The sequence below is a fragment of the Onychostoma macrolepis genome, chromosome 08 (assembly GCF_012432095.1).
Source record: "Onychostoma macrolepis isolate SWU-2019 chromosome 08, ASM1243209v1, whole genome shotgun sequence".
In the NCBI taxonomy this organism is placed as follows: Eukaryota; Metazoa; Chordata; class Actinopteri; order Cypriniformes; family Cyprinidae; genus Onychostoma; species Onychostoma macrolepis.
The window spans coordinates 22,636,801-22,664,630 of NC_081162.1; the positions used below are offsets into that span (position 1 = coordinate 22,636,801).

The window sequence follows — 27,830 nt, forward strand, 5'->3', positions numbered from 1 at the left end:
TATTTTTACATTAAATTAAAATATATAATATAATATAATATAATATAATATAATATAATATAATATAATATAATATATAATATAATATAATATAATATAATATAATATAATATAATATAATATAATATAATATAATATAATATACTTTCCACTTTTGCTTACATTGTCAATGTGTTATTTTCACCGTATGGGGGCAACAGTACTGCAGAAATCACACACTTCCACTCACCATCATCATCTACTGCTGGCCTGTCTGTGTGTCTGAGTGAGTGTGTGCGTGAGCGTGATCGCGCGCGTGTGTGTGTGTGTGTGGGTGGATGGAGGAGGCAGAGCCAAACACACACATACACAGACACACAGACCAGGACCACACCGACCGGTCTGTTTTAAGATGCTGGAATAACGGCGAGAAACGAACATCTTTCGATTGTTAATCGTGACCAGCTCACTTACTGTCACCAAAATGTCTGGAAAAATAGACAGTAAGCAAGGTAAGTGTTTGCATTTGTTTACATTTATTAATAATGTGAAGATGAACTTCAGTTAGCCGCGTTAGCATTAGCGTCAGACGAGGGTTCAAGGCCACTGACAGGATCAAAGCATCTTATCTTTATTTTATTTTTAATAACCAAACGCGACATATAAAATGCCTTAGATGATATATTCGGGTCTTTAAATACATTTATAAGAGAATTTGATATTAATGTCTACATGAGTTTGTCTCAGACAGCTGTATTTGGGTGTGGACGGCGCTGCTTATAGCGCTGTTGTTGACTTTAGCTAGCTGTCAGACTTCTCGTTTTCATCCATTTTCTCCTATATGCTGTTTATTTTAATATGTAGTTTGCGTTATGTGGCACCGGTTATCTACATAGAGTTTGCGTTACAGTTGTTTTTGTGCTGCTGTCTGGCCCTTTCTTGTCGTGTTTTGGTGTGTTTTAATGGTCTATTTTGTTGTCCACAAAATGTACTGTTCTGTGTATTTTAAACGTACTCATTATCATTAAAATTAATAATCTGAGCGGTTTATATGACACATTTCCTCATATATGTTGTTCCTATAGTTTAAACGAGCTTGTGACAAATGAGATAGATTATTAGTTATGTACAGTCGAATCTATGTGGGGTATACAAATGTAATTATGGACCGCTATGTAGAGATATACTCTTTACCCTCTAACTTGAAGATTTCTACTCATGTTTTTGTGACTTGATGAAAGAAGTTACTTTGACAAATAACGACTACTGTCACTTCCTTTCTCAGGTTTTAGAGAAGTTTGAGTCACTTACTATAGGTTAACAGTTCACTCAGAGCTTCAGATAGATAAACAGATGATTTGGATGTTATGTTATATGTCATGCGCAGTATACTCTGAGATGCATTGAAATTGATGCATGATGCATAATGCCATTCATCTTATCATTAATAAATATATCTGCAGTTTATGTGTTTATATTTTTTGTGCAAGTGGAATACTTGTAACAAAATTTTAAAGCTGTAATTTAAATAAAGCTGTTTGGGCTCTCATTCTGACGGCACCCATTCACTGCAGTGGCTCCGTTGGTGAGCAAGTGATGTACTGCTAAATTTCTCTGGATCTGTTCCAATGATAAAACAAACTCGTGTATATCTTAGATGGCCTTTGGATGAGCCATTTTCAGCTAATTTTCACTACTCCTTTAATAAGTTTTGAATCACTTGATTCACGTCAGGCTAGATTAGAGAGAGTGGTGCAGAAACTGTTAAGTGCAAGTTTTATGTTTTACTCTCCTGCACTCAGTTAGTGTATGTGTGACTTTTATGAATAAAGCTAAATGTCTGTTAACTACTCTGTGAGGTTGCCAGCATTGTCACTTCCTTTATCTGAGGGTTCAGAGAAATTTGAGTCACTTGTGGGTAACTTCTTGTCAGAAGTTCAGTTGTACATCTGTAAATGGCCCTGTGATGTTGATGCCGGTTTGTGTAGGAGGATTGTTGGCCAGTGTATTCTACTTTCAGACATCTCTCTTGAACTGTTCTTCTTTTAGCTGGTAGAGGTGTTTGCATTATTTTAGTAACAAAAAAGCCAGAAACTGAAAAGAGAAGTTTCTTTGTGCTTTTCAAGATTATCAGATCATGCCGACAATATTTTTATCCTCAGTTTTCTTTGTTACTTTGCCATTTTTATGATTTAAATATAGCCTAGAGCTGTTGTGAAATGCAGTGTTGCACAAATCTGATTGAGAATGATAAAACACAAAGGATCAGTCAAAATCAATGCAAAACGCAGTACAAATTCTTGTCTAAAAACAGGTTTTCGTTTAACAGACAACTTTACTTTAATGAAGCTTTCATGCATTGATGTTTTAAACCCAGACTCTGTGTTTGGTTGTAGCTCATCTTGGTGGTGGAAACTTTAGGTTAAGATGTGGCCAAAGGTTGAGGACGGTTCTTGAAAGCGTGAAAGAGGGGAAAAGAAACTAAGTTCAGAGTTTGTGGTGGACTACTTTGTTTCAGAAGAGGATATGCAAAAAAAAGAGGATGTGAATTAGTAGACTGCACTTCCCACTGCGTGAGGATCAAGAAGCGGATGGAAAGATCATGTCCTCTGAAAGCACATGCACACCTTATTAGTTTGCCGTGTTTTTATTAGCAGAGCGGTGCGTTTTCTTAGACAGTGTTTCAGGAAGTTGGCTCTCATGGGCAATTTAACCTGTTTAGATTAGCAGTCACATCAGTTACTGTCAGATAAACATCAGATAAGCCTTCCATCATCCTGGGTAATTCCAGTCCTGCACAATTTTAAATGCATTTACTTTCAGAAACTGTTGAATCTGCTGTTGTCTTTTTTTTAATTAGAGGTCAGATTACCAATAACAAATTTAAATGTACATTTACAATCTTTTTGTTCCAGGAAATCGGTCCTAAAATATAAACAATGACTCAGCCAATTCCAAATTTTTGATTGTTCAAATCAGAATGTCGTTCCTGCTTAAACCAGCTGGCTCTGACTAGCTAGTAATTAGTAAATCATGTTTGCGCATAAGATGTAACCTAAAACCCATAGACTTTTAAACCCATAGATCACATCATTTTCACAACTTTCAAAACTGTAGGTTTAGTTTTTTCAAAAAGTTGTTTTGTCAGCATAAATAATGCACACCCAACTTTCAAAGCTAATATCCACATGAGTCAATCCTGACAAAACTCCATTAAACTCACTTGTCGGACTCCTTCTTGCTTTTTCTGTATCATATGATTTGAAAGTTCACAGAGCGCCCTCGCAAACCCCGAGCACTTCATTCCTTTAATGTGAGTGAGGATAAATTGCCCCTAAATGGTTTTGTGGCCTGCACAATAGTGTCATCACCAGAATTCATTCCAGAGCGGCACGCTCCAAGAGAGCGGTAAGTCCCACTGTGACCAATTCAGATTGTAGTCAAAGAGGATTTCACTGTACACAAAGGCCTGCGTCTCATCTCGCATATATTCCCAAGATACAGAATAAGGTTGATGCCTCATAGAGCAGTGAACTGGAAAGCTGCTGCCTAAATTACTGCAAGATAACCTGAATATTTTGGGTTAGTGTAGTTATGTTTAGCTAAAAATAAAATTACTTAAAAAAAATGAAAACATTAAGGTGTGCTTTTTGAGACAAAACAAAGGCACTGATATATTTTAAGATCAATCAGTGCAAGTTTCTTTCAGTTGAAACAGCTCAGACTTAGATTTTAGTCTAGGACTAGGTTTAAGCCTTGTCTGTGAAACCGGGGGTAAAAGTATTTGTTAATTGAAATAAAACAGAAATACAATGTAAATATTAGATAACAAAAATTACAAATGTTGCTTAACTGAAATAAAATAAGTTTAAGTTGAAGTAATTAAATTACTAAAAAATAAATAAATAAATAAAAAGGTAAAAATAAAAATAAAAAAACTAATGAAAATGACTAACCACATTAAAAATAATTACTAAAACTTAATTTAAAAAAAGCTAATTCAAACTGTCAATAAATATTATAATTATTAACTGTCTATCACAGAGCTGTGAATCACAAAACAAGTCACTTTATATTCTGGTAACAATGTAAAAAAAATATATATATATATATATATATATATATATATATATATATATATAAATGAGCATATAAACTTTTTGAGCTAATTCCTCTCATAATAATGTGTGTTTTTGTCTTCCTTCAGAATCCCAGCGTTCCCACTTGACATCATTTACAATGAAACTAAAGGACAAATTCCACTCTCCCAAAATCAAGCGGACACCATCAAACAAAAAGTCCAAACCACCACCAGAACAACCTGTGAAGTCCCCAGAGAAGACCGTGACCAAGGTAGTAGATGATGTTAGCTTTATAAACAAAGCTTTTGGTCTGAAAACATGGGCGATCTGAAGGCAAATAAGCATGTTGTTGTCTTTGGATGTATTGAAGACATTGGTTTTGGTGACTCTGTTTTTACCACATTTAGAGTCTGAGTCGATTAGAGGAGCATGAGAAAGAAGTGGTCAGCGCTTTGCGGTACTTCAAAACGATTATCGACAAGATGGCGGTGGACAAGAAGGTCTTGGAAATGCTTCCTGGTTCTGCTAGCAAAGTTCTGGAGGCCATCATGGGCTTGGTACATTTTGATGGCAAGATACTGAGCAGGTAAAAATGTTTTTAAGCTTCTTGAGAGAATTAGTTTATTGTTCAGCTTTCAAACAACATGTTTTCTGCCTGAACTATATAAATATTTTATTTCCCCATCCATCTGTCACCAGTTCAAAAGTGTCCTCCTGTCTCAGTCGACTCTATCAAAGTCTTGCAAACCTCATTCGCTGGTCGGACCAAGTGATGCTGGAGGGGGTGAATTTGGAAGATAAAGAAACAGTTACAACTGTCACCACTGTGATCAAAGCAGTGCTGGATGGTGTGAAGGTATTAATAGTCTATAGAACTCTGTCATGACTTGTCTTCTGTCTGACAGCTATTTTCTGCCCATATTCCAGCTGTATTTAGCCATGGGTTTTGTTCTTAGTTGATAGTGTTGTGTGTAAAGCTGACTTTGACTGTGGTTTCCTGTAGGAGCTGGTTAAAGTCGCCATTGAGAAACAGGAGCACCCCTCCCCTACGACACCTGTCAAAACCTTGCCTCCTGTGGCCAGTCCACAACGGTAAATGGAAACCTTTTTGAAAAACAACATTATGCCTTGAGAAATTCTTTAAAACTGAGGTGGGTGATGTTGAAAGCCACCTTCAAATTCAGTAGAAGTCACCAGCTGGGCTGTCGACCTATAATACAATGTTGTGTGGCAGCGCTGAAATGCTATGTCATTCATTTCTACCACTTTATTATGCAGTGTTCCAGAGCCCCCTGTCGTCGAGTTGAAAGAAACTGTCTTGAATGATACCCCTACCCCAGCCGAGGTCACAGAGGCCCCAAATAATGTCCCTCATGAGGAAGTGGCCCCTCCTAAACCTCCTCTACCTGGACTCAAAGTGCCTGAACATTGGTATGAAAATGTCTAATTAAATCTTTATGGCCTTTATATAGAAAATAAATAATTTAATATAAAAATATGTACAGTGGTGTGAAAAAGTGTTGGCCCCCTTCCTGATTTTTTAATTTTTTGCATGTTTGTCACACTTTAATGTTTCAGATCATCAAACAAATTTAAATATTAATCAAAGATAACACAAGTAAACACAACATGCAGTTTTTAAATGAAGTTTTTTTTATTATGAAGGGAAAACAAAATACAAACCCACACGGCCCTGTGTGAAAAAGTGCTTGCCCCCTCCTATTAAACTGTGATTAACCACATTATTTTAGAAAGCTGAGTTAAATTTCACTAGCCAAACCCAGGCCTGATTACTGCCAGACCTGTTGAATCAAGAAATCACTTAAATAGAACCTGTCTGACAAAGTGAAGCATGTTTAAAGAGCAACACATCATTCCGCGATCTTAAGAAATTCATAAACGGATGAGAAACAAAATAGTTTATGTATCAGTCTGGAAAGGGTTATAAAGCCATTTCTAAGGCTTTGGGACTCCAGCAAACCATGGTCAGAGCCATTATCCACAAATGGAGAAAACTTGTAACAGTGGTGAACCTTCCCAGGAGTGGCCGGCCTACCAAAATTACTCCAAGAGCACAAAGACGACTCATCCAGGAGGTCATAAAAGAACCCAGAACAACATCTAAAGAACTGCAGGCCTCACTCGCCTCAATTAAGGTCAGTGTTCATGATTCAACAATAAGAAAGAGACTGGGCAAAAACAGCATCCATGGGAGAGTTCCAAGGCAAAAGCCATTGCTGACCAAAAAGAACACACAGGCTCGTCTCACATTTGCCAAAAAATCATCTTGATTATCCCCAAGACTTTTGGGCAAATATTCTGTGGACTGATGAGACAAAAGTTGAACTTTTTGGAAGGTGTGTGTCCCGTTACATCTGGCATAAAACCAACACAGCATTTCATAAAAAGAACATCATACCAACAGTCAAACATGGTGGTGGTAGTGTGATGGTCTGAGGCTGCTTTGCAGCTTCAGAACCTGGATGACTTGCCATAATTGATGGAACCATGAATTCTGCACTCTATCAGAAAATCCTGAAGGAGAATGTCCGGCCATCAGTTTGTGACCTCAAGCTCAAGTGCACATGGGTTCTGCAGCAGGACAATGATTCCAAACACAGCAGCAAGTCCACCTCTGAATGTCTCAAGAAAAACAAAATTAAGGTTTTGGAGTGGCCATATCAAAGTCTGGACTTAAATCCAATTGAAATGCTGTGGCATGACCTTAAACTGTCCATTCATGCTCAAACCCTCCAATGTGGCTGAATTAAAACAATTCTGCAAAGAAGAGTGGGCCAAAATTCCTCCAGCGATGTGAAAGACTCATTGCCAGTTATCGCAAACGCTTGATTGCAGTTGTTGCTGCAAAGGGTGGCACAAGCACTTTTTCTCACAGGGCCATGTGGGTTTGGATTTTGTTTTCCCTTCATAATAAAAAACTTCATTTAAAAACTGCATGTTGTGTTTACTTGTGTTATCTTTGATTAATATTTAAATTTGTTTGATGATCTGAAACATTAAAGTGTGACAAACATGCAAAGAAATAAAAAATCAGGAAGGGGGCCAACACTTTTTCACACCACTGTACATACACAAAGTATTTTAATGTTATTAAATATATATGTATGTGTATACGTGTGTGTGTGTATACACTGTACACGCAAAATAAAGTGTTTTAATATTATTAAATATGAAGTATGCTGTGTTATCTTATCGTGCTATTTTATCTGGATTACATGCAGTAAACATTTAGAGATCACAGGTGTGATATGGTTTGCAGCAGCGTCAAGTGCTGGTCTTGGCTACAGATGAATGCACAGACCCATCTCGGTTTGTGGAAAGCCTAAAAGAAAAGGTGTGAAAAAGAGATATAAATAGTGGTATTCTTGAGAATTCAGGTCTTTGTAGGGTGCAGCAGCGAAGGCTCGGCTTCCTCTAGCAGAGAGTCATTGACATATGGGCTGTTTTCTGAGAAATGAACTTAACAGTGTCAGCTCTCCATTAAAGACTGAAAGAGACAAGAAAGAGAGACAGAAACAGCAAGAAGGGATATACTGATACCAAGTCTAGACAGGAGAGGATTAGGTTGTGCCGCTGGCATAAAAGAGAGTTCGCTTTGTACTCTGAATTATTTGCTGGCATTTCCATGTTTTTGGCGTGTTTCCAGCCTTCCAACAAGTCTGTCTCCGAGATATAAGCTTTTTGTTTGAGATTATTTTGATGCCAAGTTTAGCTTACCACCTGGTTTGTTCACTCAGCAGCAAGTCTTTTTTTTTTTGGTCTATAATTTAAGCTTGTTTCCTAATAGGGTTAATTCACAAAAAAATTAAAAATTTGTAATCCTGTTATTATTTACTCACCAAAACCCTGTGACCTTCTTTCTGCTTTGGAACATGAAAGCAGGCGTTTAGCAGAATGTTCACACTGCTTTTTCCATTAATTTCATTGTTTATCATATTAATAAGAAGAAAATGACTACTCATTGCTATTGATTGTTTACTTGACTAATTAATGGAAAATTTGGAAGAAGTGTTTACTTCATTGAGAAATCCTTGAGTATAACATGCCATTATTTTAATTTGTTAATATTTATTTTAATATTTAGCAACTTAACTTTAATAATTTACATAAACAATTGAGTGTGTTCCCTAGCATTTTCATTGCTGCTGAATATTGCTGTATTGAAATTGGCATGATGTATTGTGAAATTACTCTGGTATCGACTACTTGAATTTTGCTGATACTGTGAAAACACTGTGGTGGTGCAAATGTGCAGAAGTGCAAATGATTATTTAGATTTATGCTATTTAGATTTAGATACAGCATTGTACATTTCAATTATTTAAAACCTAAATTTTGATGTCCAGCATTTTAAAAATGATTGCACTCTCTTTCAATATGAAAGAAGTATTTGCACAGTCTATTAGGTATTTGACATTGAACAAGGCTGCAACATTTAACTGCACACTTGTTGTTAGGACGAGCTGCTTTTCAAGTTGGAAATATTCACACTATAAAAATATAACCTGTTACCGTAAAGTCTAAGTTGTGTTGTGGTGAAAAACCTCTCAACCACATTGTTCACATTGCTCACTCTGTCAAAGTGCTTGATGTGACAACCCGACCAAATGAAACTATATGCATTCAGCATGCTCACATGCTTCAGACAACTTGCATCATACACTTTTTTTTTTTTTTTTTCCCCACTGCAGCTCACTTTTTTTAATTAAAATTTTTTTTTTTTAAACTGCAAGTGACATCTCTAAAGAAAGTTCTGCATGCGCAGTGCAATGCCCTGATTAATAATGAAATTTGTTGTTGTCTGTTTTCAGTCGTTGTTGCAGCCCTAATATCCCAAATGCGCTGTGAAGCACAGTTAGCTCACTGAAGTGGCATGTAGATGCTTTCATGGCCAACGGTCTCTCGGCTCACAGCCGAAAATGAGTTTACATCAGTCAGACTGTTAAAATAAATGACCGTGTTAGGACTACGACAGATCCTCCAGGTGTTTTATAGTTTCCCTTCATAGCGAGAACCTTACTTAATCTCCACTCGAGCCTCTCGCCTGGTGAAACGATTTAAGACTTCAAGAAAATCTGTCTGACCTGGTATGCTGAGACTGGTTATTCAAAAGTTAATCGGTATTTGTAAATGTCAGCCAGACATACTCTACATTCACTATGAGTCAGTTCTTCTGCTAGTCGCTCTGCTGTATGACTTCACTGTTAGCAGCTGTTTTGGGGCGACAGAGCAACTAACCAGACTGACTGAATGACTGATTTATGAAGTTGCGGTTTGTGGTTCCAGAGCTGGATTCCACTTTCTCTTTGCAAAAATGTTCCTGGTCACTTAGGATTGGTTGCAGATTTTCTTAACACAGAATGTGTTTGTAGGTTTCTTGATTGACAGCTTGTATGAGACTAATTTACCTGTCAATATGACATCTGTTTGGATGCTAGTATTGGCTAAACAAACTCTTCCTTTGCAGTCCACCGGCTCTTCCCCCAAAGAAGCGTCAGTCGGCACCGTCTCCCACAAGGATTGCCGTGGTTGCACCAATGAGTCGTACCACAAGTGGATCAAGTCTTCCTATTGGTATCTGTCGACAGGTGAGATTTTGGTGTTCCCTTGATGCTCCAATCTGCAACTGAAGAGCCAAATGTAGGGCTTAAATGACAGTGTTGTGGCTCACGAGACTTCTTCCCCTAAAACTGATCTTTAGTAACCTCTCAGAATTAATCTGAAGTTTAGTGCAATGAAAGGTTACTCAGTTTTCAGTAGCTAAGATGACGTTTAAAGATTGCCACAGATAGTTGATCCAAAAATAAATACTTTACTCATTCTAATGTCTGTTTTTGTCCATAAAATGAAAGTCATTTTGGTCCAAAGCAACATTGCACTTCTCTCTCTCTCTCTCTCTCTCTCTCCCTTCGGCTTGCTCCCTTTATCAGGGGTCACCACAGCGGAGTGATCCGCACAACCGATTTGGCACATGTTTTACGCCGGATGCCTTCAGATGTATATGAAGAGTTCATTTGCAAAAAGCGTAATATCAATCAAACTGCAGTTGGGTTGTTTTGATTAAGTAATAATAATTTAAACAAATACAGGTAATATACAAAATTTAAGTTCATTGAAAGTATGTTTTTTTACATATTAAAAGTTTTATAGCAAAAGCAGATAACTCCAACAGTCGTTTTTTGGCAAAAGCAGATAACTCCACATTTCATGTTTTAGAGTTTAAAAAAACACTTGTTTAATCTTTGTAATCTCCTCAGATGACAATGTAGATGCCTGACAAACGTTGCTGTTGTGATCATAAACTGTATGGATGTGATTACACACAATACACGGAGCTTTTCCCTCACCATTGTAACACGCTGCTTTTGCAAGGCTCCATGAAAACGTTTCAGCTTTTATTTTTATTTTTGTCCTGAAGAAGATATCACAGGTTCATCAACATGATCCATCCTCGATCACTTTTAGTCAGCTTTGACGAAACTACTCTCAGCTAGCACGTCTTTTCAAAGTGAAAGTAGCCTTGTCACCTGACCTGAATACAGCGCACTGATTCGCTAAAATGGATTTATTGGCTTCTGTTCACAAACAACAAGGGCGCTTATCGGCTTCTGCAGTAAAACTTGAACTCATTATGCCTTGAAAGTGGACAATACCGGCTTTTTTGACAGAACTTGTTTAGGGTTCAGATTGCGCGATATGTGGAGAATATTTTTTTTTTTAGTGTGGCATTTATCGGTTTTTGCAAATGAACTCTTCATATATATATATATATATATGTATGTATGTATGTATGTATGTATGTGTATATATATACTTACATACACACACATGTGTATATATAACGTGTACATATAATAGTAGCTAGGGTGACTTTTGAAAAGATAGTTCACCAAAAGAATTTTAATTCTGCCATTATTTACTGATCCTAATCTAATCTGTGGAGCACAAAAAGGAATTTGGAAGGACAGTTTAACTGTTTTTGTCCATGAAATGAAAGTCATGGGGTCCAAAGACATTATTCTAAAAATGTTTTGATACCGAAGAGAAAAAGTCATACCTGTTTGAAACATTAAGGTGAGTAAATATTTAATGTTTGATTGTTTCTTGAGGTTAACTGTTCTTAATTTTTATCTAAAGGAATATGAGGCAGATGCCTTACAGAGGCGTTTTTCAGGAGGCAGTCACTCCTATGGAGGGGAATCGCCACGACTTTCCCCATGTGGCAGCATTGGCATATTGAGTAAGTCAGATGAACAGCTGTCATCTTTGGAGCAGGACAGCGGACAGTGTTCTCGTAACACCAGCTGTGAGACTCTAGGTGAGTGTTTAAATCATTGTTGAGAAAGCTACTTTGAAACGATAGCTTGACAGACTACACGGCCCAAGAGTGGTTTAAATATATTGATGAGTTTTCTCTTCTCTGTTCTGTCCCCCTGCTTTACTCAGACACAGCGGAGAGCTACGACCCCGACTATGACTTCCTGCATCAGGACCTGTCTAGCATCGACCAGATCCCTCCCGCACACACAGGGGGTTGTCTGAGCCCACTCCCCGAGTCTCACAATGAATCATCCTCCTTCCCTGTTCAGCTTCAATCGATACCGCCCGCTCTCCCGAAGAAGGAACGGCGACCCCCTCCGCCTCAGGTGGAACGACTGTACTCTCAATATGATAATGTTCCTGATGAGGACATGCAGACCCCACCATTCCCCCTATTTCCCGCAATGCCACCCTCGAACCCTGGAGAATTTATGGGACACTTTGGCCCTGCTGAGAACGCACAGATCCCTCAGAGCCCTCCACCCCTGCCAGAGAAGAAGAGTCGCCATAGTGAGTATGAGGAATTCAAATGTTGTTTATAGGATAGCAAGTCAGAGTAAGAAACACTTGTCTAGTTAGATCTGACAATGTAGCGCTGTTGCACTTTGGGAAAATCGAGTTAAGACCCATTCACAACAAGATCTATATAACTATATTAGTGTCCACATCAGTGTATGATAATGTCAATGTTTTTTTTAAGCAGTTTATTATAAGCAAATGCGCTGCAGTTTTTTTGTCTGTTGCCTTAAACGCTCAAGCTCTTTAAAGTAGGATAAATAATGGTGTATTGTTCATCATCTGGAAAAATTAATTCTAAAAGTGATTCCAACGTTTCTTACAGTTATGCTGTGGACTACCCTATTCTCAAAGAATTAGAGTTAGTAAAACTTTATAGTTATCCTTCCCAATCACATCCCCTCCTCTCTCCCATTTTGCTTCCTGTCAAATCTCTATATTGTCCTGTCCCAGTAAAGGCAAAAATGTCAAAAAATAGAAAGTTTTGTTTATGAAAAAAAAAAAAAAAGATTTTCTGACGGTGGTTCATCAAAAATTGAAAATTACCCTCAAAAACTGAAAAAACTACAAATAGTGAAAGTAAAAAATTTAAAGTTGCCAGTATTTAAATATTTGAATTGCTGAAGAATTTTAAGGTCTTTTCATCCGTATTGTGATATACATAGAAATAAAGCGGATTATTGAAAAATGAAGAAATGTAGGGCGGGGACTTGGTTCTATCCATCGGATGTTGATTGAATGATGGTGGATCTGAATGCAAACTTGCAGTTAACGGGGTTTAACCAAATTATTGTAGAAGTCTGGCACTCACCACCAGAGAGAATTCATTTCATGTTAAGATCAAGGTATGACATTTTGATTTAAATGATTAGTTTAAAAAAATAAAAAATGAATCGTTCACAATAAGATCAGTAACATGCATTTAGAAAATAGGGTGAATTTTAATTTCACGCCAACTTTAAAAGCAACATTTAATCTTCGAGCACTATGACCAAACAAGTAGTTCAAGCCCCGGCTTTACTGTTTGTCTTCAGACTAAGCTGTTTGCATAGTTCACTTAATTCCTTGTGTAATGTGTGCGAGGTATGACGCAGTGTGGCAAAGCCAGTTTTTCACCAGTTTTTCTCTGCAAAGCCCCTCAGTGTTGGGTAGGGGTTGGGAAACAGTGATGTCAGCTTCAGTGTGAGGTCAGATGGAATAATGCCTTTGTTGGAGAAATCTCTTACTGAATACAGTTCAAGGCCTCACCCAAGCCGGCAGGAAATGAGCTCTTGCTGAAAGACTCTTGTTTGGAGGGAGGGACGATTGAATCATGTCATAATTTGCACATGAGCTGTGTGGCTTGATAGAAGAGTTTATGTGAGGCCACACAGAGGATGCTGAACTGTTTTTCTCTTTTAAATTTTATTGACTCAGAATTACAGAGCATTGCAGACATGTTCAATTTGTGGGAAGGGATGAATTTAAAAAATATAGGCAAAGATGCTTTTGTCTCTCTGCATGCGGATTTAAAAAATAAATAAATATTCAATAAATATAGATGTAGATAAATTGTTTTGAATTAATTTTACATTATTATTATATATAATTTAATTAATGAATTAAAAATTATTATAAAATCATTGTAAATATTACAAATAACAATTTCTAGAAATTTTATACTAATACATTTACAGTGTATGCCAGCTGTTTCATACAGATTAATTCTATTTAGCAGAATATTGTAAATTATAAGTATTCTTTTCCACACAAAATGGGAATATGACCAAATTCTGCTTAATTTCATAAATAAACCAAATAAAATGCTAAATTCACACCATCTCACAGTCTCTTATAACCTTTACCCTCTCTATGCATGTGCTTGTGTTCACCACCTGTCTGCCTGTGTCTTGATTTAACCTATTTACTTTTTACCCACAGTTTTGAAGTACATGCAGTTTATGGAGGACTATTCTGAGCCGCTGCCTTCCGTTTTCTACCAGACGCCTCAGAGCGAAAGCATTTACGAGCAGCGCAATAGGAAGCGTTTTCAGGAAGTGTACGGTCTCAGCGACTCCTTCAGCAGCAGTGACGAGACCCTCCCTCCGCCAGCGCTGCCACCCAAACAGAGACAACTGGTGAGAGCTAGATCACTGCTGTCAGTGCTGCGCCCACACACACTGTACACACTTTCTGTCTGTCTCATTCTCACCCTCCCTAAATGTTGATGCAATGTTTTTCATCCTACTGAGAGTCACCATTAATCATAATGGTAGCAGTATTATATTTCCCGTAGAGTCAGATTATTGCATATATTACGTTGCTTGAAGCAAAGCATTCATTCTCTGTTGGTCTTACTGAAGTTCAAGTGTTGCCTTGGGCAAACAGTGTCATATTATACCAGTAAAAGTACGTCTTCATCTTACATCATCCATTTTCTCATTGCGTGTTGTGTGAGCATGTCTGATGTTTATTCAGCTAATGCCTATGAGAAACAGCTCAAATAAGAGTAAAATGTGGTAACCTCTTGTTCTATTCGTGGTGGATGTGTGTAGCACCTGCAACTCTGCATATTTTTTGTGGCATCCAAATGTTACAAACTAGCGACTGATGTTTATTTTTAACAATGTTCTTGGTTATTTTTGTGACACATTGTAGAACAGAGACTTGTTTTTTTGTGTTATTTTTCTAATGCAGTTTTACAGAGAGACTGTTATAAAACGATGGGACATTTTACGTGTAATAAATGATTAAATGCATATAGGACTCAGAGGGAGATCTGACAACCTTGCAAACAGGCGTGAGAAAAAGGCAGCAAGACACGGTCTAATTTGACATGTAAAGAGGTCATTTACATAGAAGTCTTGAAGGCACAATGCAAGTGTTAGAAATGTAGTTTGTTATATTATGCTTATAAGTTTATAAGTGGGCACCAAGGGAGAAAAATATATAAAATAGGAATATAATGCTATATATTTATATGGGGTGACTTTAAACTGGAAACAGGATCTAAATTGCTTTAAAAGCAACAAAAGCAGCTGTTTCAATGCTTTGCGCTGTTCTTGCTTTTGTCCTCGTTCTTGTCTTGCTTACCCGTGTACCTCATTTCATTTGACTTGGTTTCCACTGTTTTCTCTCCCATTCCACGTGACTGAGCAGAAGGATTCACTGAGGTGTGTTGCTTAGTTTTAAGCTCAGGTATAAAGTAACTTTATGTGCTAGTAGCTATATTACCCACAAGTTTAGCCATTTGTTTGTACTTTTAGTTTTAGTGATTTCCTGTTTTGTTCCCACGCTCTGACTAGCAAGCACAAGCAGTTACCAGGCAAAAAATAGAAACCTTTGTCTCCCAATATTTTACACAATTCATTCACTTAATGTTGTTCTTTCCTGCTGCACAGTAAACTTCAGTCTGAATAGACGTCATATTTAACTGGATTAAAAATAGCATCCAAATGGGGCTTTTAAGGTCTTGGGTCACGTCTAATTTTCACAAACCATAATTAAAAATGTTTCATTTGCATCACATTTAATATGCCGTCTACTCTGACTAAGGTCTATTTCTCCTTTCAGCTCACATCTGCTTGATAATCTACACTGCGCATGAATCTCTGGCCTTTTTTTTCTTTTCCTTCTTCTGCTCTTCTCTTCCCTCTTAGGCTTCCTCACACTCTGCGTCTCCTTCCTCCTCCTCTTCCTCCTCTCTGTCATGTCAGCTGCAGCAGTGTGCGTCTGGGCCTGGCCCTGGTGAGACAGAAACCGCTCTCAGCCTTTCCGCATCTAACTCCTCTCTGAACCGCCAGGGCTCCCTGCCTGTCCCTACGGTGAGTCCCTCTTGCCTTCCGCTGGCCTCTAACGCATTTTTCTTGTCTTTGTGGACTAATAAATTAATATCTTTAATATCTTCTTTAAAGCCTAATTTAACAGCAGTGCTTGCCTATTGTAGGTTTAGAGGAATAGTTCACCCCCAAATTTTTTTTTTTACCTTCAGTCCATCCATGAATTAGATGAGTCTGTTTCTTCATCAGAACAGATTTGGAGAAATTTAGTATTCCATCACTTGCTCCTCTGCAGTGAATGGGTGCCGTCAGAATGAGAGCCAAAGCAGCTGATAAAAATCACAATGAATACACACGACTCCAGCCCACCGATAAAGCACCATTTAAAAGCTGAAACAGCTCAAAAAAATATGTTGGTAGATTTTAAAAACACCACAATAATCCACAAGTTATCCACACTACTACAGTCCATCAATTTACATGTTGTGTAGTGACAAGCTTTCTCCAGTGAAAAAGTCCATCCCCTGTTGTCCTCTCACATCAAAATCCACCAACATATTTGTTTGGGCTGTTTCAGATTTTAAACAGTGCTTTATCGGTGGACTGGAGTCATGTGTATTGTAATGTTTTTATCAGCTGTTTGGGCTCTCATTCTGACGGCACCCATTCACTGCAGAGGAGCAAGTGATGTTTCGATGAAGAAACAACTTCATCATCTTTCAGCAAATTTTCATTCCTTTAATACTACTGTGCAGCATTTCAAATATCGCAGTTATAATTCTGTAGTTTTTCAATTCGTCTTCACATGCTGAGAATTAGCACAAACATGCAAACACGGCTGATTGTCTAATTATTGACTCTGTGTAGGTGTGTATGCCAGCGGCTAAAATAGGAAACATGTTCATAATAGCTCACATGAATCACAGGTGCTGTAGCCTGTAGGCAGTGAATAGTTCACAACCTCAATTAACTGCAGCGCTGCCTCGTTAGGGTTCAGTGTTTTTTTTTTTTTTTTCGTTTTTTTCCCCGCACACGCCTCTAGTCTTTAGTGGCGGAGATCTAAAGAGTCAAAAGCATGTACCACACAGGGGTCCTGCAACTGTGACCTGCTGAAAAGCTCAGGTTAAACATGCATCATCCCGTAGGGACTCGTCAGGCTCCCCGCTGTTAGGTGACTGAGCTGCCTGTTATGATGTTATGTCTGCTGAGCTGTATCCTCTGACTAAGTCTGCTGAATCACAGGGAACTCTTTTCGATGCCTCTTATTGAGAAAGCGACTACTAAATATAGGTGATCTGTCTCAGGGTTAGTAGCTGGTACTTTGTGTCCCATTTCTTTATATTAGATGTGTATATATGTGTGTGTGTGTGTGTGTGTGTGTGTATTTTTTTTAATTTTTTAATCATAATAATGGATGATTATTGTTATTAATAACGATGTATTAACTTTTTAACTTATTTTTATAAATTTGTAATTATAATCTGATAATATAATAATTAATTATCACATTTTCATTCAATGCAAAAATGCGATTATTTATAATAAAATAATAAACTAAAAGAAGTTAATTTCATATGAGTATTGCAGCTCAAAGTGCCTTAAAAAAATGTGATATACGTTATGTTATACACCGATAAAAATCTCTTAATTAATATGACATACAATAAGATTAAAGATTAAACCCATAATAATAAAAGATGAAGTTAGCCTGCATAAAATTCATAACAAGATATGTAAATAAAAAAATTAAGTAATACTAAAAAGCGTAATGCATACAATGCTTCAGAGAAGTCATTGCTAGTTAAAAGCTAAAGTAATAAGATATGTTTTAGCTTTAGTTTAATTATTTTTCCTTCATAAAAATTCACCATATCAAAACAAAATTAAAAATCATCCAGTCATACCACAATAATCAAGTAGAATTAAACGGACTTGGGCTGAATTAAATGTAATAAAAACCCATTGTAATCTACTTTAATTTGGCAGATAAAACAGTTACTTCCTATTACATTAGTCTGCGCTGGAAGCACACGGCTTATTGCGTCAGCTCACATTGTAATCAATGAAGCTGTCTGCTCAAGAGTCTGACGTCAATACACTTGTAATGTAGACAGCTATGTTGATTAGAATGGGAGCAATAAAGTTTTATTACATGATAAATGATGCTTGCTTCCAGTTTAGAGACTGTTAATGATCTTATTTGGTGAAGGAATTGTTTATTGTGATAGTTATGAATAAGTGTAATCGTGTATTGAACATTTGATGTCCTTTATTGAATTTCTTCTGCTGCAGTTGAGCAGTGAGTCACCTGAGGCCTTGCATTACATTGATTTTACCACAATTAAGAGTGTTTTAGGCAGTTAACTTTAACGCAATTCAACTTCATGTAGTAAAATCACTCTAATGCTCAACGTTGTGCCGTTTCCAGAGGCTGGTCGCTATATCTTGCTTTGCTACCAAATGTCCTTGGATTTCAGGCCCACCAGAGCAATCGATTCCCTCCGCCAAGTTTATTTCTTCTTCTTTGTGGGCATCAGCTCCGAACCACACCTTTACTCTGACGCCTGTCAATGCTTGTGCTGTCCTCCCTCTTGTTTTCCTGTAGAGCGAAAGTGCTAATGATGAAGGTGGGGAGGGTGAATACGTCAATCTGTATTCATCCAATCAAGCCAATGGAGATGTGACTCTCTCCAATGGAGTAAGTAACAGCATGTCAGCGTTTGCAGCTGACATGTCGGTGCCCTCACATGCTGCGCTTGTGCTGTTTGTCACTGTAATGCTTGGCTTTGCATCATGCGACTGGTTAATTGCACATTTTACTTAACACCTGCCATCAAGACACTTTATGAAGTGTCTCAAAGCGACAAACAAGAAATTTCTTGCATGCTAATCTGAGCTTTTGTCGTAACCAGCCGTGACTCAGTATTGTTGCATAAGAAATTTTGCCGTGCAATGCTGGGTTGCCCTGCCCACAGTAAAATTTAATTGGGTCAAAATCCTGCTCTGTATTGTTGGACATATGTCTAGTATTTATTCTTGTGCAAAATTTTGCATGCAGTTTGGGGGGGTGAGGCCTGTAGTTTCAATGACTTTGTGTGCAGACATTGTTGTGAAATCGAGTTGCTCTGATAGAATTCAAGAACTGAAAAGAGGAATTGTTGATTTGATGATTGTGTGCTTTCCAAAAAATAAAACCTGCAGTTGCAGCAGTAATTATTAAAACCCTTGAACAGATCATCAGATTTGCCCCGATGTGGTATAATGCTACACAGTCATGTCAACATTACATTTCTGCAAAATTTAATTTAATATTAGCTTTGAAATAAGGCATGACTAAAAAACGTTATTTGGTGAAACTGTGAATGTGCAGTCTAATATTTTGGTGTTTGCATATGTGTGTATGTAATTATCTACTACATTTGTATATACATATTTACTATGTATAGACAAAAACTGTGATGTGAAGTCACATAATCATATTTTCCTTAGTGATGCTTTGTGTTTGATTATAAATTAACAGCTTAGCTCAAATGATTTATCTAACCTCATGTTTGACAATCATTGAAAATCACTTATTTGATGCATGTCATGGGTATTAAGGTACTTTCTGTGACACTGATATATATATACTACAATTTAAATCCATGGGGTCAGTAATTTTTTTAAACAATAAACGTCTTATTTAGCAAGGATGATCAAAAGTGACATTAAAAACTTTTACATTTCAGAAAATTTCCATTTTAAATACTTTGACATTTCTATTAATCAAATAACGCTGAAAAAATGTATCACAATTTCCACTGAAATATTAAGCATCACAAAATAAGAAATAATAACAATAATAAGAAATGTTTCTTGAGCACCAAATCATATAATAATTTCTGAAGGATCATGTGACGCTGAAGAGTGGAGTAATGGCTGTTGGCAGCTTTACCGTCACAGGAATAAATTACATTTTAAAATGTATTTAAATAGAAAACTGTTATTTTAAAATATTATTGTGTTATTATTTCACAATATTACTGTTTTTACTGTGTTTTTTGATCAAATAAATGCAGCCTTGGTGAGCATAAGAGACTTATTTAAAAAAAAAAAAACTTTCTGACCTCAAACTTTTTCACAGTAGTGTATATAGTTATTCCGTGACTTTACTGAATTGTAATGTGTTATCAATATGCCCCAATCCTGTGTTGAATGTTTTGTGAAATGCAGAACTATCACCTTGTTCTCTTCCCTGTATTTTGCATTTTATTAAAATGTAAAATCCTGCTGTCCTGTTACTGTGAAGCATTTTCCAGACACGTCTCTCTTTCGCCCCATTCTTCTCTGGATGGAATGATGGTCCTGATAGTCCTTAAATATTTTTTCTGTCGTTGCCAGGACTCTTCTTGTGGTGCTGAGGACTCGCTCCAGGACTCGGCTTCAGAACACAGCAAAGATCCAGCTGACAGAGAGGGGTAACATTCATTGCTTTAAAGAAAAACCTCAAAAATCTTTTTATGATATGGCGTTTATTTTCTCCCACCAGAAAATGCCTTTTCTTTCTTTCTTTTTTTTTTGTACTTTTGATAAGCTATCCTCTCATTCACAGCTGGAAGCAGAAGTGTGTGGACTCAGAGTTGACCTCAGAAGAAGTGGATCAGCTCTACCTGATAGACCACGACGAGATAATGTCTCGGTTAACACTAAAGCAAGAGGTAAAACTTATGAGAAACAGAAATGGCAATCTTTAATTTTAGAAGCTTATATCTTGATTTGCAATGGTTGCAATGATGGTCAGAGAGCTTGTGTGCTCTCTGCTGCCCTCTGCCTGTGAATTAAAGCCACTGCAGTGCTGCTTTGGTGAACCCCAGTGTTGAAGTACATGTGAAATACTGCTGTTCACACTGCAAGGTCAGACCCACTGCAGAGAGCATCTCCACTGAATGAATATATAAGAGAGTTAATAAGTGGACCACTTGTACTCTACAGTAAGACAGGAACTATGACTCTAGTGAGCAGACATGCGGCTTCCTGTTCCATTCTGCTTTTGAAAACAAGATACTGTCTTGAAATGAAACATCCTTACATCTCAATATCAGGTTCAGTTGACCCAACGTATATAGGGCTTCCTTAAGACCAGCTGGTTGTTCAACTGGTAGATTTTGAAAAAATATTATTTTGCACATGCCTCTAAGAAGTTATATTTAGGAGCTGATTACATGAAAAGCTCTAACTTTGACCTGATTGTTGAAAACCGTATAATCCTAATCTGTGTTTCTCAGAACGATGACGGCCCTGATGTCAGAGCTGGATCAGGCGATATTTTATTAGTTCATGCCACCGAAACAGATCGCAAAGGTAAGAATAATCCTTTCTGATCTAAAGGAGTCCATTATTTAGTGTTAAATATTTATTTATTTAATAGCACATGCATTAAACAAACTCTGGGATTCAAAATTGAACTACCGTTCAAAAGTTTGAGGTCAGTAAAAAATGAAATTAATACTTTTATTTAGGATGTGTTTAAACGATCATCAAATGTGACTGTAAGGACTTTTACACTGTTAAAAAAAATGTTTAATGTAATGTATCATGGTTTCCACAAAAATATCAAGCAACACAATTTAATGTTTTCAACATTGATAAAATTAGAATGATTTCTGAAGGATCATGTGACACTGAAGATTGGAGCAATGATGCTGAAAATTCAGCTTTGCCATCACAGAAATAAATTACATTTTAAAATATACAGTTATTTTAAAGTGTAATAATATTTTAAAATATTACTGTTTTTAATGTGTTTTTTGACCCCAAATTTTGAACGGTGGTGTAAATTGTCTATTTCTCATTTTTAAATCTTAACCTATAATTATGATTAAATAAATGTATCTTATGTTCTCTTTTGTAGATCGAGTTTTATACTGTGAAGCTTTTTTGACCACATACCGAACGTTTCTAACCCCAGAGGACCTCATTAAAAAGCTCCGCTGTAGATATCCTTTCTGAGGGTGCAGGAGGGCACTTTATAAATCTTTGCATTGCTAACCTTTTTACACTACAAGCTTCTTTTCGCCCTTGACTCTGAACACATTTACCAGATTTTCTCTCAGCTCTGACATTATCAAACAACGAGCTAGTAAAAACACCTTCTTCGTGCTGGTGCGTGTCGTGGATGAGCTTTGGTGAGCTGGAACTCAAATTTTTCCTTGATGATATGCTGTCATGCCATAACGTTAACAATGTGGCCACATACAAGGTTGGAATACCATGATATAAGATGATTTCAGCTCAAACAGCTCGAGTTCTGAAGGCACTTGTGCAAGAAACTACATAAATGTAAAAATTTGCCACAAAAATGTAACAACATTGTAAATATTGTTCTACAAATAATTGTGCCTAGTGGTTGTTTACTGTTGTCATATGTGAAATCTGCAAGTGACGTGTTGTTGCTTGTGAAGCATATTTGAATTTGAACTCTTATTTATATGTCATCAGTTTGGTGGAGTTGACAGAAGACATCCTGAAGCAGCTCATGGAGCTTGTGTTCAATCTGTTGTGTAACGGTGAGCTCACCCTGGCCCGGGTTCTGCGCAAGAACATCCTAGATAAAGTCCAGCAGAAGAAGCTGCTGCAGTACACTAATTCCCTCAAAACGCTGGCTGCACGAGGTGTGGCCGCCAGGTAATGCTCACCTACATCGTCTTTCTTTTAAAAATTGATCATTTAGAGTGAATTTAACTGATTTTGACTTTGTTAACAGGCCCGGCACTCTGCATGACTTCCGTAGCCATGAGATTGCAGACCAGCTGACTCTCCTCGATGCAGAGCTGTTTTATAAGATAGAGGTACGGCATCTCTAATGTCATCAGTCAATCATGCTTTCTATCTTGAAAGATTCAAGATTTTCCAACACGTTTTTCCTGTCTGTCTGTAGATCCCAGAGGTGTTGCTTTGGGCAAAGGAACAGAACGAGGAAAAGAGCCCCAATCTGACCCAGTTCACAGAGCACTTCAACAACATGTCATACTGGTATGATGCTCTTAATCTCAAACTGGTGTAAAACTTTCAGCATTTCTCAGCATAGCCAGAAAACTAGTCTTACGAAACTGGTCCATATTACAACTTATTCTGCAAGAACCTCACTTAGACACTGTCTATTTTGCGTATTTGTGTTTCTAATAATTAATTGCTCCAGTCAATTAAAAGTGGTGAAGAAAAATGGTGACAACTTTCCTATATGATACAAAAAAAATTTCATTGCATTCATATAAATCTCAATTTAAAATCTTATTTTGATGGAGAAAAAATTGTTTATGGACACGTTAATGAGTATACAGTACATTATATATTTTTAATCTCTCTTTTTAAGGGTTCGGTCCATAATAATCCAACAAGAGAAAGCCCAGGATCGGGAAAAACTACTTTTAAAGTTTATCAAAATAATGAAGGTACAAACTAATTTCATTCTTCCAAACTGAATTTAAACTGAATCTAATCTAAAAAAAAAAAAGTGAACCTGTGTCTCTTTGTAATTTAGCACTTAAGAAAACTCAATAACTTCAACTCCTACTTGGCAATATTATCAGCGCTGGATTCAGCGCCTATCAGAAGACTGGAATGGCAGAAGCAAACGTCAGAGGTAAATCACGATCTCCAGAGCTGGGTAATAAGAGCAGATTACTTACAAATTGTAGTCCGTTACGGATTACATGATGAAAACTGTATTTAGTAACAATCTAGGTGACTAAACTTTAGGTAATGTATTCTGACTTCTTTTTAGATTACTTTTAATTAGGGATGCACCGAATATTCGGCCACCGAAAATTTTCGGCCGAAAATGGCCCAAAAGCGCTTTTTCGGTTTTTGGCCGAAAGACTTTTATCACCGAAACAATACAGCCGAAATGTTGTGATGACGCAAACAGAAACCGCGACCTGCACGTGCTGGTCTGAAGCAACATGTCTGCGGTGTGGACGGATGTTTTCAAACGCAGCAGCATTTAATACACAGAGCCGTAGTTCACTGACAAGCTACGCAATATCACGTTCAATATCGCAGGCGATTCATCTGCGATTCTGAGCGCGAATTGCGTAGTTTGTCAGTGAACTACGGCTCTGTGTATTAAATGATGCTGCGTTTGAAAACAGGTGATGGAGATTTAGAGCTAATCACGGAACCGGCTTTACTGATGAGATGCGCATGACTATCGCATGCAAAATATCGTGCAGCCCTACCTGAAATCCAAACATTCCGATCGCTACGCTGAATATGAGAGGAACGCGGCACAGAAAAGGAAAACGCCTCCGAGCACGCCCACTCCGTCTGTGGCGGACGTTTTTGAAAAGGCAAGGAAGTTTCCCAGTGATGGTGTCAAGGCAAAGGGCATAAACATACACAAAAGTTAACATATGGGCTATGGCAGTCTTTGTTTTGATACACTATTATGTTGAAGGCCTACAGAGAAAATATTATTGTATCTTTAAGCAGCTGCACTTGTTCTGAATGCACTTTCTTGTAATATTCCTACAGAGAAAAATTTTAAATGCACTTGACCTAAATGCACTTTGTTTTTATGAGAGAACATTTAATTTTACAACCTTTCAGCAGGCCAGTAGGCCTGTACATTATTATTTAATGTACACATGAGTGGGGTCAAGTTAAACATTTTAGTTTGAATTTTATTTTATACTGTGCATTGTTGCAATGTGCTAAATAAATATTTGCATAATTTGTAATTGATTTATTCTTTGAAACTTTAATATTAATTTATGCAATTGCAATGCCTTGATTTTAGTAAAGTTAGTACACAGTCATGGCCATAAATGCAATGGTACTAATAATTGGCATAATTTCTTTCGGTGTTTCGGTTTTCGGCCTTGGTTTCCTCTTTTTCGGTTTCGGCCAAGAATTTTCATTTCGGTGCATCCCTACTTTTAATTAAACTTGTTTTAAACTTACCATTAAACACACCATATTGATATAAAAAAAGCAAAGAGTAAGAGAAATATATTTCTTGAAATATGTCTTTCTTTCTGTCTGTCTTTGGAGAATATAGACAAAGCTGAATGGGATTTTTAGAAAGGAAAATTTAAAAGAGGAAAAAATTCAAATTATGAATAATTTACTTCCTGATTATGTAATCCAGATTACATGTAATCAGTTACTACCCAGAACCGCCTGTCTCTATATTATTGTAGTGCTCAGTCGATCGTCACAGTAACTGATATCTGTTATCTTCACAGGGTTTGGAGGAATATTGCACTTTAATTGACAGTTCCTCCTCCTTCCGGGCGTACAGAGCAGCTTTGGCAGATGTGGAGCCTCCATGTATACCGTATCTGTAAGAACAGATCATGTTAAGCATTAAAAACCACGTTTTGTATTGCGTGTAAAATGTCATATTCATCTTTAACAACTCTTTCCCCTATTTTGTCACAAAATACAGAGGACTCATCCTCCAGGACTTAACTTTTGTGCATCTTGGGAATCCTGACCTCATTGATGGAAAAATCAACTTTTCCAAACGCTGGCAGCAGTTCAATATCCTGGACACTATGAGGCGCTTCCAGCAAGTGTGAGTACTTGGAAAACATTGGACAACCCCTTTAACATCCATAATCAAGTGAAAACAAAATATGCAGGACTTGATTTTATCTATTAAAATTGTAATGGATTGGGAAAATGTAGCTAGGGCATCGTTGATTGTTGGTGGTAACCTACAGAGGTCCTTTTAATAGATGTCTCTTCACATTTGATATTTTTCAGCTTCAAATGAAGCATTTTGCATGATTTAAGGCCTGTTCTCACCAAGAACGATAACTGTAAAGATAACGATAAAGACATAGTTCTAAAAATCGTTCTCAGTATTAAAGAATAGCAGAGTCCACACCACAACTATAACGATAAAGGCACAGAGAAACAATATCATTGGAATCAATTTCAAAACGATTTTTTCCAGCTGATGAAAGATAAAAACATTGACAGCCAATCAGAATCAATCCTGCTGTCACAAGCTTGAGAATTTAAAGCCGTAGATGAGCATGCACTTAGAATAAACAGATGATATCGTCCGCTGGTGTGGACGCTAACGTAGTTATCTTCATAGTTAGCATCCTTGGTGTGAACCGGCCTTTATACTTCTCTTTCCTCCAGGCACTATGACCTCAAACACAACGACGACATTGTCTCATTCTTCAACGACTTCAGTGACCATCTAGCTGAGGAGGCATTGTGGGAGCTCTCTTTGAAGATCAAGCCTCGCAACATCACTCGCCGGAAAACAGAACGAGAGGAAAGGACGTAGCTCGCTCGGCTAGAACAACAAACTGCTTTTAAAAGACTCTCCTCTGAAGTTGCAAGACACAGCAATCACAAGTTACTGTAATGGCAGCTACGAGACTGGAAACAATACTGTATTTCTGTTACAGTTTACTGAAACTTTTTTTTTTTAGCCAAAAAACGTGATTAGATTTTATTTTGTAATTGCACTGCGTCTGAACCTGTGTGTAAATTTGAAGTGGAACAGTGGCAAGCGAGAAGACAGAAAACATGACTCTGATGTGTCAGATTATGGGGTTTGAGATCGTAACCTGGGATTTGCAGTGATATTCCAGGACCGTCTCGCCATCTGGATGTTTGCAGTGCAATCTGGAAAAACAACTGCGACTCCAACTGCAAACTAATACCATGATGCCTCAGTGGGCACTTTGGATGTGGAAGTTCCTTGAAGACTGATATTTTTATTTATTTATTTTGTATGTAACAAATGCACATAAAGACTCTTTGGGTTTAGGGGGATTGCTGTAAGGACAGCTTCAAGCATGTATGATAATAGGTCATTATGAGGAGGCACAGTCTTGGTTATTAATAGCACATTTTTCAGGATTTTGTTGCTTATTTTCTGCAAGATTAACACAGTATCCAGCTGAACTCGAAAGGAGCTTTTCTGGATTTGAGTTTCTAAATTTTGTTACTAAAATTCTTTAATCAAGAGTGTGCTAATTTTAATGTGTATAAAGTTCCTGTTTCCCACATGGCATAATTCAAATTCTTTATCCCACAATTTGGACTTTCTCACATTTCTGAAAAAAAAAGTCGGAATTGCAAGATAAAAAAAAATCAGAATTCTGACAAGTTTATATCTTCCAATTCTGACTTTTTTTCCACCCTTAGAATTCTGAGTTTGTTTTTTCTTTGCTTCTTTCATTGAATAAAAAATTTAAAAAGGTAATTGTGACTTTTATTTCCCAGTTCTGAATAATAATAATAAAAAAAAAGTCAGAATTGTGAGATATAAACTCACAATTACCTTTCCCCCCATAAATAACTACATTTTAATGTTTCTGTTTATATTAAACTCATCCTTATCATTTCAGCAATTTGAGGCCTATTTAAAATCAGTTGTCTTCCGATTACAAATAATTGCTAATAATCAGGGAAACTCATTATTTTGTTAATCATGTCTGTTATTTATTTATGTATTTATGTGCGTAGATTAACAAAATGCTTTCATCATTGTAAAGGAAGGTGTCTTCACCTGTGTGGCTTTTGCAAGAAAGATTTTAGGAGTTGTGTTACAACTGTTTGTAAGGTACATTTCAATACTTTTCACTTTGCACAACAGCAAGACACAAAATAACATTTCTGACGATCTCCGAGAGCCATCGCAGTGATCAAAGGCCTACTATCGAGTGCTTGAAGCTGTTCATGAAGTGTCGGTGTGATTTATTTTATACAATGCAGTTTTCCTTTTGTTTTTTAAAAGGATTTTACATGGACGTTTGCAGAGAGATTTACTCTGTTGTTGTGAGATGTGATCAAATGTGCACTTTGAAGTTGATTGTGGGTAACAAAGATTAAAAACTGTTAGGGAACAGTTTGAAGTGGACATGCGTATGAGCCTGAACCCCTGCAACGACGCTTACACAGGAACCTTTTCTTACCTGCGAATTGGACTGAAGTTGTTTTCAAAATTCCAAAGACTGCAGACCACATATCACCACTGTATGAACATGATGATGATTCAGTTGCACATAACATACAACTGACATGTATCTCTGTACACATAACCCTGTGAAACCTGGTAAAATAATATACATATCATCATTGCTTTTGTTTTATGTGTGTGTGTGTGTGGGTTCTGTTTGTTATGGTCAGACGACACAGAATTTAA

At 37.1% G+C, this 27,830-nt stretch overlaps 1 protein-coding gene across 4 annotated transcripts; it reads left to right on the forward strand.

Annotated features, from left to right (window-relative positions):
* Window positions 1-234: 234 nt before the first annotated feature.
* On the forward strand, window positions 235-27,763 carry rapgef1a (Rap guanine nucleotide exchange factor (GEF) 1a). Of its 4 annotated transcripts, XM_058784725.1 has the most exons (25): window positions 235-491; window positions 4,187-4,332; window positions 4,469-4,647; window positions 4,761-4,917; window positions 5,065-5,153; window positions 5,340-5,492; window positions 9,550-9,670; window positions 11,220-11,400; window positions 11,529-11,912; window positions 13,839-14,035; window positions 15,557-15,721; window positions 18,282-18,374; window positions 20,057-20,133; window positions 20,268-20,373; window positions 20,941-21,016; window positions 21,567-21,651; window positions 21,748-21,840; window positions 22,154-22,339; window positions 22,419-22,503; window positions 22,593-22,687; window positions 23,028-23,106; window positions 23,196-23,297; window positions 24,901-24,998; window positions 25,104-25,232; window positions 25,811-27,763. In XM_058784725.1, the coding sequence occupies exons 1-25, from the start codon at window positions 464-466 to the stop codon at window positions 25,959-25,961; spliced, it is 3,255 nt and encodes a 1,084-aa protein (XP_058640708.1). In that variant the 5' UTR covers window positions 235-463; the 3' UTR covers window positions 25,962-27,763. The 4 variants fall into 4 exon arrangements, with proteins under 4 accessions (XP_058640708.1, XP_058640709.1, XP_058640710.1 ...); XM_058784726.1 differs by lacking the exon at window positions 18,282-18,374; XM_058784727.1 differs by lacking the exon at window positions 15,557-15,721 and having other exon boundaries at window positions 236-491.
* The last annotated feature ends 67 nt before the right edge of the window (window positions 27,764-27,830 follow it).

Bases quoted from the DNA above. Each gene is read 5' to 3' on its own strand.
- rapgef1a (XM_058784725.1), top strand. From the start codon at position 464: ATGTCTGGAAAAATAGACAGTAAGCAAG. The intron at 4,333-4,468 runs GTAGTAGATGAT...TACCACATTTAG, and splicing joins CAGAGAAGACCGTGACCAAG to AGTCTGAGTCGATTAGAGGA. The intron at 23,298-24,900 runs GTAAATCACGAT...TTATCTTCACAG, and splicing joins GGCAGAAGCAAACGTCAGAG to GGTTTGGAGGAATATTGCAC.